Genomic DNA, 10,368 nt, shown 5'->3' with positions numbered 1-10,368 from the left:
ATTGTATAGATAAACCACATCTTCTTGATCCATTTGTCAGTTGATGGACACTTAGGCTCTTTCCACCATGTATAGGTGGATTAGGAGGAACTTAACGGAGGACCATGGGGGAGGAGAAGGGGAAAAACAGTTGGGGAGAGGGAGGGTGGCAAACCATGAGAGACTCTTGAATGCTGAGAACAAACTGAGGGCAGACGGGGTGGGGGAGAGGGGAAGGGGCGATGGGCACGGAGGAGGGCACGTGTGGGGATGAGCACTGGGTGTTATATGGAAACCAACTTGACAATAAACTATGTTTAAAAAAAGGAAAAAAAAGAAAAATTGAAAACATAAGTATGTGTTTGGAAAAAATTAAAAAAAAAAAAAAAAAACCTCAGTTCACACTAGCTCTACCTAGGGTTTCTTCCTGTGCAAAAGCCTTTGTGCCCTGGATGGGGAGCTCTGTCACTCAGGGCCCACCCAGAAAAATGTAAAATGTGCTAAGTATTTAAAAGACAGAATTTTGTACACAAAAAATGGCAACCCAGAGCATGAAGGGACCAAGAATGGCTAAATCCCTATAAAGCAAGCTGGGAATCAGCAAAATAGAAGCTGCTACCTCCCCTTGAGGCTAGAGGAACAAAGGAAACAGGTTACCAGAGTCCACGGGTGGCGGACACCAGCAGATGTCAGAGCCACGCGGCCCTGTGAGCAGAGCTGAAGTCATCACGCAGGAGGAGCTGCTCTCTCTCTCTCCACTTCCTGCAGCCCTCGGATCTCCCGGCTGCCCCGGCCGACTCTGAGTCTGGGAACCGCAGTCTGCAGGAGCCCACAGTACTGAGCAGAGCAGAGGACCTGATGAAAGCCAACAGGAAGTTTTATGGGTTCAGTCTCAGACCTCAGTCACCTGATTGCTGAGACCTCACTGGTGTGATAACCGCCACAGAAAGTTTGAAAGAGTCTTACTCCCCCCTGCTGATGGGCCTCTGATGACCAGTGGCTGAGGGTTTTAAGTTGCTGTGCTTGGGAAGGTAGAGTTTGGAAAAAGCCTTGGAAAAACCTAGAAAGTTGTTGGAATGTAAGGGCCTTTAGATCCTGCTTTCTGGAAAGGCCTGCTTGCCTGAGCAGCCAGCGCCTTTAATATCTGGGGATTTGTGGCCCAAGGAGGCGCCCTCATTGCCGCCTTTCCCCTGGCCAATTCCTGCGGAAGGCAGCAGCATAGATCCACTTTCTGGGGAGACCTCCCTGCACCCTGCCTGTGAGCTCACCTGTCCCTGTGGTCCCCTGCACCCACTTCAATGACCCCCTGCACTGAAGTGCTCCACTTAGGGCTCTGTTTCCATTCCACCACACTGGGCAGCCCGAGTGGAGGCTTGACTGCTAAGCACATGGATAAGGCAGGCCAGTTTCCAGAAGCTTCTAGGGAAGCCACCTGAGGAAGTAACATTTGAGTGAGGAATAAACAAGAGTTAGCCTGGCAAAGAAGTGGGGGAACGGCATCTCAGGTAAGGGAAGAACAAGTGTAAAGGTCTGGAACCGGGAAGGAGAGTTGAGAGTTGGGGGCGGGGCTGGTGCCTAGTGGAGCTGGGGAGGTCAGCGGGAGCCCAGGCCCTGTCCTGCCCCGCTCAAGCTCCGTGTCCCTCCCTGAGGGGTGTGTGCGGGCTCCCACGCCACGATGCCTGCTATATAGTGTTGTGCAGAGAAGATGCTTGTTGGAGGGGCCCCTGGTCAGTCCATTAAGCATCTGACTCTTGGTTTCTGCTCAGGTCATGATCTTGAGGTTTGTGAGTTCAGGCCCTAAGTTGGTTTCCGTGCGGCAGCCGGGAGCCTCCTTGGGATTCTTTTTTTCTCCTTCTCTGTCTGCCCCTCCCCTGCTGACAACCCCTCCCCACCTCAAAATAAACTTTTTTTTTTTAAGAAGATGCTTATTATGTGGATGGAACTCGCGGTTATTATGCCAAGTGAAATAAGTCAGGCAGAGAAAGACAGATACCGTATGTTTTCACTCATATGTGGAACAGGAGAAACTTAACAGAGGACCATGGGGGAAGGGAAAGGGAAAAAAATAGTTAAGGAGAGGGAGGGAGGCAAACCACAAGAGACTCTTAAATACTGAGAACAAACTGAGGGCTGATGGGGATGGGGGAGAGGGGAAGGGGGGGTGATGAGCATGGAGGAGGGCACTTGTTGGGATGAGCACTGGGTGTTGTATGGAAACCAACTTGACAATAAACTATATTTAAAAAAATAAAAATAATAAAGAAGATGCTTGTTGGACATTTTAATAAATGATGGGCAATTCTAGGCTCTAAATAGTCTTTTTTTTTTTTTTTTTTTAAACGGAGAAAAAGTCTGGGTGCCTGGGTGTCTCAATTAGTTAAGCTTTTGACTTCAGCTTAGGTCATGATCTCGTAGTTCACAAGTTCAAGCTCCGCATTGGACTCTGTGCTGACAGCTAGCTCAGAGTCTGGAGCCTGCTTTGGATTCTGTGTCCCTCTCTGTTACTCCCCCAATTGTGCTTGCTCGCTCTCTCTCAAAAATAAACATTTTTTAAAAAATTTTTTAAAAAGAGAGAAAAAGTCATTTAATTGCATTTACAGGGCAATCTTTCAGTACAAAACAGGAGTATAATTTATATGATAGCATTGATGGTCCATTTAGTGGTCTGTTATGAAAATTCTAAATTTTGAGGATACAAAGGCAACATAACAAAGTGTCTGCCACCTCACTGTCAGGATGAATTCAGCTGATCTGGCTGGTTGGGTGAGCTCTGGGTCATTGGCCATAAGGACATTGCCCAGAAATCACTTTATCTAGATAAAGGCCAATTAGCTGAATTCACCTTAACTCTTTGTTGATATTTGCCTTCATAATAGCATATAAAGGAATGTTCAGTTTGCTTGCCCTAACTCCCTGCTCCTGCCACCCGAGGCTAAGAGGCAGAGAAAGGAAGAACAAAGCCTAAAGTCTTCGAGGTCTCAGTGATAAAAAATATATTCATTGCAATTATATATCTTTTTATTTAATTATAAGTTAGTCAACATACGGTGTAATAATGATTTCAGGAATAAAATTTAGTGATTCATCACTTAAATATAATACTCACTGCTCATCCCCACCAGTGTCCTCCTTAACTGTCCCTCGCCCATGTAGCCCATCCCCCCACCCACCAACCCTCCAGTAACCCTCAGTTTGTTCTTTGTATTTAAAAGTCTCTATGGTTTCTCTCCCTCTCTGTTTTTATATTCTTTTTGCTTCCCTTCCCTTATGCTCATCTGTTTTGTATCAAATTCCACATATGAGTAAAATCATATGATCATTATCTTCCCCTGACTAATTTTGCTTAGCATAATACATTCTAGCTCCATGCACATTGTTGCAAATGGCAAGATTTCATTCTTTCGATTGCTGAGTAAGATTCTAGTGTGTGTGCATGCACGTGTACCCTATCTTCTTATCCATTCATCTGTTGATGGGCATTTGGGCTCTTTCCATCCTTTGGTGATTGATGATAGTGCTGCTATAAACCTTGGGGTGCCTGTGCCCCTTAGAAACAGCACTCCTATATTCTTTGGATAGATACCTCATAGTGCAATTGCTGGTTTGAAGAGTAGTTCTATTTTTAATTTTTTTGAGGAAACTCCATACTGTTTTCCAGAGTAGCTGCACCAGTTTTCATTCCCACCAACAGTGCAAAAGTGTTCCCCTTCCTCTGCATCCTTGCCAACATCTATTGTTTCCTGGGTTGTTAATTTTAGCCATTCTGACAGGTGTGAGGTTATGGTATCTCATTGTGGTTTTGATTTGTATTTCCTTGATGATGAGTGGTGTCGAGCATCTTTTTATGTATCTGTTAGCCATCTGGATGTCTTCTTTGGAAAAGTGTCTATTCATGTATTTTACCTATTTCTTCACTGGATTATTTACTTTTTGGGTGTTGAGTTTGATCAGTTCTTTATAGATTTTGGATACTAACCCTTTATCTGATATGTCATTTGCAAATATCTTCCTCCATTCTGTCAGTTCCCTCTTAGTTTTGCTGATCATTTCCTTTGCTTTGCAGAAGCTTTTTTATCTTTTTTTTAATCTTTATTTTTGAGAGAGAGAGAGAGAGACAGAGAGACAGAGAACAAGCAGGGAAGGAGGAATGAAAGGGAGACACAGAATCCGAAGCAGGCTCCAGGTTCCAAGCTGTAGGCGATGAGCCTGACGCAGGGCTTGAACTCACAAACCATGAGATCATGACTTGAGCTGAAGTCAGATGCTTAACCGACTGAGCAACTCAGGCACCCCATAGGAGCTTTTTATCTTGATGAGGTGCCAGTAGTTCATTTTTACTTTTGTTTCCCTTGCCCCTAGAGATATGTCGAGTAAGAAGTTGTGGCCGACATCAAAGAGTTTGTTGCCTGTTTTCTCCTCTAGGATTTTGATTGCTTCCTGTTTTACTTTTAGATCTTTCGTCCATTTTGAGTTTATTTTTGTGGTGCAGTGTAAGAGAGTGGTCCAGGTTCTTTCTTCTGCACGTTGCTGTCCAGTTTTCCCAGCACCATTTGTTAAAGAGACTGTCTTTTTTCCACTGGATACTCTTTTCCTGCTTTGTCAAAGATTAGTTGGCCATATGCTTGTGGGTCCATTTCTAGGTTCTTTATATTGTTCCTGTTCTATTCTTTTATTAAAATTTTTAATGTTTTATTTATTCCTGAGAGAGAGAGAGAGACAGCATGAGCGGGGGGGGGGGGGTGTCAGAGAGAGAGGGAGATACAGAATCTGAAACAGGCTCCAGGCTCTGAGCTGGCTGGCTGTCAGCACAGAGTTCGATGCGGGGCTCGAACCCACGAACCCTGAGATCATGACCTGAGCTGAAGTCAAATGCTTAACTGACTGAGCCCACTAGGTGCCCTGTTCCTGTTCTGTTCTGTTCTGTCTGTTTTTGTGCCCGTACCATACTGTCTTAATGATTACAGCTTCATGATACAGCTTGACGTCTAGAATTGTGATGCCTCTAGCTCTGATTTTCTTTTTCAGGATTGCTTTGGCTATTTGGGGTCTTTTCTGGTTCCATACAAATTTTAGGATCGTTTGTTCTAGCTCTGTGAAGAATGTTGGTATTATTTTGATAGGAATTTCAGTGTATATGTAGGTTGTTTTGGGTAGTATCGACATTTTAGCAATATTTGTTCTTCCGATCCATGAGCATGGAGAGTTTTTCCATTTTTTGGTGTCTTCTTCAAATTCTTTCATAAGCTTTCTATAGTTTTCAGCGTATAGATTTTTCACCTCTTTGGTTAGGTTTGTTCCTATTTTATGATTTTTGGTGCAATTGCAAATGGGATCAATTCCTTGATTTCTCTTTCTGCTGCTTCATTATTGGTGTATAGAAATGCAACCAATTTCTGTGCATGATTTTATGTCCTGAGACTTTGCTGAACTCACATATGAGTTGTAGCAGTTTTTTGGTGGAGTCTTTTGGGTGAAAGTTTAATTTCCTCCTTGCTGATTTGGATGCCTTTTATTTCTTTGTGTTGCCTGATTGCTGAGGCTAGCACTTCCTTGTCATCTGCTTGATCTTAGGGGGAAAGCTCTCAGTTTTTCCCCACTGAGGGTATTATTAGAGGTGATTCTTTTGTATGTGGCTTCTGTGATCTTGAGGTATGATCCTTCCATCCCTACTGTCTTGAGGGTTTTTATCAAAAAAGATGCTGTATTTTGTCAAATGCTTTCTCTGCATCTATTGAGAGAATCCCATGGTCCTTATTCTTTCTTTTATTAATGTGATGTATCACATTGATTGATTTACGGATATTGAACCAGCCCCGTATCTCAGGTATAAATCCCACTTGATTGTGGTGAATAGTTCTTTTAATATATTATTGGATCCGGTTTGTTAGTATCTTGTTGAGAATTTTTGCATGCATGTTCATCAGGGAAATTGGTCTGTAGTTCTCCTTTTTTGTGGGGTCTTTGTTTGGTTTTAGGATCGACGTAATGCTGGCCTCACAGAATGAGTTTGGAAGTTTCCTTCCATTTCTACTTTTTGCAACAACTTCAAATGAATAGGTGTTAACTCTTCTTTAAATGTGTGGTAGAATATCCCTGGAAAGCCATCTGGCTCTGGACTCTTGTTTGTTGGGAGAGTTTTGATTACTGATTCCATTTCTTTACTGGTTATGAGTCTGTTCAAATTTTTATTTCTTCCTGTTTCAGTTTTGATAGTTACATGTTTATAGGAATTTGTCCACTTCTTCCAGATTGCCCAATTTGTTGGCATATAATTCCTCATTGTATTCTCTTATGATTGTATGTCTGTGGTGTTAGTTGGGATCTTTCTTCCGTCATTCATGTTTTTATTTATTTGAGTGCTTTCCTTTTTCTTTTTCATTGTTCTGGCTAGGAGTTTATCAATTTTGTTCATTCTTTCAAAGAACCATCTCCCGGTTTCATATCTGGGTTTTTTTTAAATTCAGTATCGTTGATTTCTGCTCTAATCTTTATTATTTCCCTTCTGCTGCTGGTTTTGGCCTTCATTTGCTGTTCTTTTCCCAGCTCTTTTAGGTATAAGGTTAGGTTGTGTATTTGAGACCTTTCTTCCTTCCTTAAGACAGCCTGGATTGCTGTATCCTTCCCTCTTAACCTTCGCTGTATCCCAGAGATTTTAGTCTGTCATGTTTTCATTTTCATTGGCTTCCATGTACTTTTTAATTTCCTCTTTAATTTCTTGGTTAAACCATTCATTCTTTAGTAGAATGTTCTTTAATTGCAAGTATTCATGGTCTATCCAAATTTTTCTTGTGCCTGATTTTGAGTTTCACAGCGTTGTGGTCTGAAAATATGGAAGGTATGATCTCGATTTTTTTGTACTTGAGGGCTGATCTGTGTCCCAGTATGTGATCTATTCTGGAGAACATTCAGTGTGCATCTAAATAGTCTTTTTACTCTATCACATTTATAACTTCATTCATCCAAGAAGTATCAACAAATACAGTCTGGAGAAGAAGCCTGAGCTTATACCGTTTATGGAAGAGTCTCCATTATCTCACATTCTTTTAATGGAAACTCACTGTCATTCACCCCACCCTTTACACTGAGAGTTCTGTGATAAGTAATAGTAAGAATGGGGACCTAGAGAGGCCAAAAAGATTCACATCATCAGGCAGCTCAGGTGCCTTCTTTGAGACTGAAATGTGTTGTGTTAAACCAGAGCCATTCAGCTCTGCCCTTTGCTAGCAGTATGACAGTGGCCAGGTCACCCAACCTCTCCGTGCCTCCATTTCCCCACCAGTATGTGTGTCATTACTAATATGGACTTGAGACAGGGTTAATATAACCTGAGCTTGTACACGCAAATATGCAGCACGGTGCCCTGGTATTTCCTGAGCACAAGATCACTCATAGCTTCACCTCTTATTATTCTAATTACAGTTACTCTCGTTACTACAATGTTAGATACTATGCATTGACCAGGATCAAATGCAGACAGAATGTGCTTCCTAGCTTTTCCATGCTAGGCAAGTACATTACGTCGGTTTCCATTTGAGACTGGCCTACATAGAAACACTTTCTTAACATTTGGCTATAAAAAGGAATGTTGTGTGCTTGTTCTTAGCTTTTTTTTCTCATTATTTTTTTTTTCAAGAGGGTTTTGTTTTGTTTTGCTTTCTCACAGGAGTGATTGGAGCAGATGTGAGAGGGCATGGCCTTGCCTGTGAGGGACAGCCAGTGACGTCACGGCTGGCTGTCATCTGTGGAACATCTTCTTGTCACATGGGGGTGAGTCTTCAGGGCCGAGGGCGGGGCCCCCACACAGGGGGGTGGTGGGGGTGGGAGCAGCCCAAGAGGAGATGTAAGTGGCTGGCCCCTCCTTTGCCCTTCAATTCCTTTCCTTCCTGCTGTCTGCCTTCTCTGTTTAGCCAGAAGCCCAGCCCTTCTCCCGAAAGCTGTGCTTAGATTTGCCAGGTCTTTCTTTTTCCCCTGAGCCAGATTCTTAAAAAGTGTGAAAAGGTTTGAGTCTGTCTTTGATATCAGCCTGGTCAGAGAGCCCAGGCGTGAGGGGTGAAATTGGATCCAAAGATGGCAATACCTTGCTCCCAGGCTGATCTGTCCCTAATGGGTCTCTGAGTCTTCTCTGCAAAGGGGTATCTGTTTTCCTTGGCCACTGAGCTCTCTCCCAATCAATATAAATCTATCTCCCTGGAAGCAGCCTGATGATCTATAGAATTAGGCTGCATATCATGGCTTAAAAAGAACACTGATAAGCAATTTTCACTTTGTTAATTTTTCTCCATGAATTAGTGGAAAGGCGTTCTCCAAGATTGCAGTTAAAATTTAGTGCCTGCCCTAAAATTTATATCTTCTTTAAATGCATGAGTCTGAAAGCATTCCATTTCGATAAGTACCCATTTCTACCGTATTTTTATTTAAAAGTCATTACTCTGTTAAACTTAGATGGACGACTCCTTGGATGTTTCCCAGATGAGTAAAATAGAGGGAGAAGGGGGAGGAGGCAGAAGGTGGGTGGAGGAGGAGTCAGAAGGTGGGTAAGGATTAGCGTGGACATGGTCCAGGGCCCAGTCTCTGCAGCCAGGGGGGGAATCATGTGCCGTGTCAAACTGTGTGAGTAACAGCAGGGACCACTGAGCCTTTATTACCACAAATATTGTGTTTGAGTCAATAGTGGTACATTTACTTACTTACTGATCCCCTCTTCTGTATCCAGAGCTGTGCTAAACCTTGGGGACCTGAGGGTGACACGAGGCCTCCTGTTGATAAGGCATAATTACAGCAGCCATTACGACACCATATAAGGCCCAGGAATCTCCATTCAGGTTGAACTTGTGATTCTGAGCATCCTGAGCGTCCGCGCTGTGCCCACATTGTACTTGGTCTCCCATTGCGTGGAGATGGTGGAGCCAGCCCCACTGGTTTCCAGTTTTAGTTCTTCTGCTTATGGAGCGTGGGCCCCCCAGCAAGGCGCTTACCCCTCTGGGCCTCAGATTCCTTCTCTGCAGAATGTGGAAAGCTCTTGTACACAGCTCCTAGTGTTATGATCAGTCAGTGAGGCAATGTGATGTACTGCCCATGAAGTAGGCACCTCAGTGGTTAGCTTCTGATTACTAGTACTGATGGCGCTGGACAGAAAAGAGACAGTGACGGACTCTGCTGGGAGCAGTCCAGGGTTAGGGACACCTTCCTGAGGTGACATTTGTGTTAAACTTTAAGGTTGTAGATTTCCTTGACCCTCCCTTTCTCCCAGCCAAAAAAAAAAAAAAAAAAAGTTTCCCTTTTATTTGTTTCTGTGGACAAGGTTTTAAGTGGAACTTCTTTTAAAAATTTTTTGGTAATGTTTATTTATTTTTGAGAGGAAGAGAGACAGAGCATGAGCTGGGATGGGCAGAGAGAGAAGGAGACACAGAATTGAAGGAGGCTCCAGGCTCCAAGCTGTCAGTGCAGAGCCCAACACAGGGCTCGAACTTGTGAACTATGAGATCATGACCTGGACGCTCAACCAACTGAGCCACCCAGGTGCACCGTTAAGTGGAACTTCTCTGAGTTTTAAAAATCGCAGCCTCTTTCTCCCCTCAACAGCCCTAATGTAGGGCCCAGCTGTCGCTGAAGGGAGAGATTTGCAGTGGCCTCAGGCCACCTCAAGTAGAAGGTGCTCCTCAGGGCAGCCAGTCCTTATTTCCCTTGACATGAGTCTACACTGCTTAGCCTATCCTAACTGAACACTGAAACCTATTTAAATCATCCCCCATTTTCACAGGGACACATCTAATCTGGTTTCTCCTGTGAAATCTGAATTTTAGGCATTTTTACTACACTTAATTTGGATTTCCGAGCAAAAGCAAGTCCAAATGAATGTGAGGGACTCTGCCAGTTCCTCCCCGCTCATTCTTCTTGTCTCTCTTTTTTTTTTAATTTTTTATTTATTTCTAGGAGGGAGAGAGAGAGAGACAGCGTGAGCAGAGGAGGGTCAGAGAGAGAGGGAGTCACAGACTGAAACAGGCTCCAGGCTCCGAGCTGGCAGTCAGCACAGAGCCCGACGTGGGGCTCGAACCCACGAACCGCGAGATCATGACCTAAGCGAAAGTCGGACGCTTAACCGACTAAGCCACCCAGGCGCCCCATCATTCTTCTTGTCTCTTAATGGGGACGGTACTCCCTTTTCCTCTAGGATCCATTTTGCAAATCAGGCAGCTAACGCATTGTAAAGTCCAGAAATTTTCCCAGGCTCGCAAGCTGTTAAGTGGGAGCTGAGAACTCAGACCTAGCTCTTTGTCATCCCCAGATGTATCTGCTCAGTGCCTCGCTGTCTTGCACACAATTGTAATGTCCCTTAAAGAAGTGGAGATGACCTGGGTCTCAGGAGCTCCAGAATGCAGGTGGCAGACC

The 10,368-nt window shown here is 43.8% G+C and overlaps 1 protein-coding gene across 8 annotated transcripts in view; it reads left to right on the top strand.

The window, feature by feature from the left end:
• The window catches only part of FGGY (FGGY carbohydrate kinase domain containing), a 426,891-nt gene that overhangs the window by 232,145 nt on the left and 184,378 nt on the right, over positions 1–10,368 (top strand). For all 8 annotated transcript variants that reach the window (XM_039238811.1, XM_039238799.1, XM_039238806.1 and 5 more), the window contains one exon: positions 7,643–7,746. In XM_039238811.1, coding sequence (XP_039094742.1) covers positions 7,643–7,746 — 104 coding nt within the window. The remainder of the gene's footprint in view (positions 1–7,642; positions 7,747–10,368) is intronic.

The sequence above is a fragment of the Hyaena hyaena genome, unplaced genomic scaffold, assembly GCF_003009895.1.
Source record: "Hyaena hyaena isolate Hyena2069 unplaced genomic scaffold, ASM300989v1 scaffold_5, whole genome shotgun sequence".
Lineage (NCBI taxonomy): Eukaryota > Metazoa > Chordata > Mammalia > Carnivora > Hyaenidae > Hyaena > Hyaena hyaena.
This window is presented reverse-complemented; position numbering and strand designations above follow the sequence as displayed.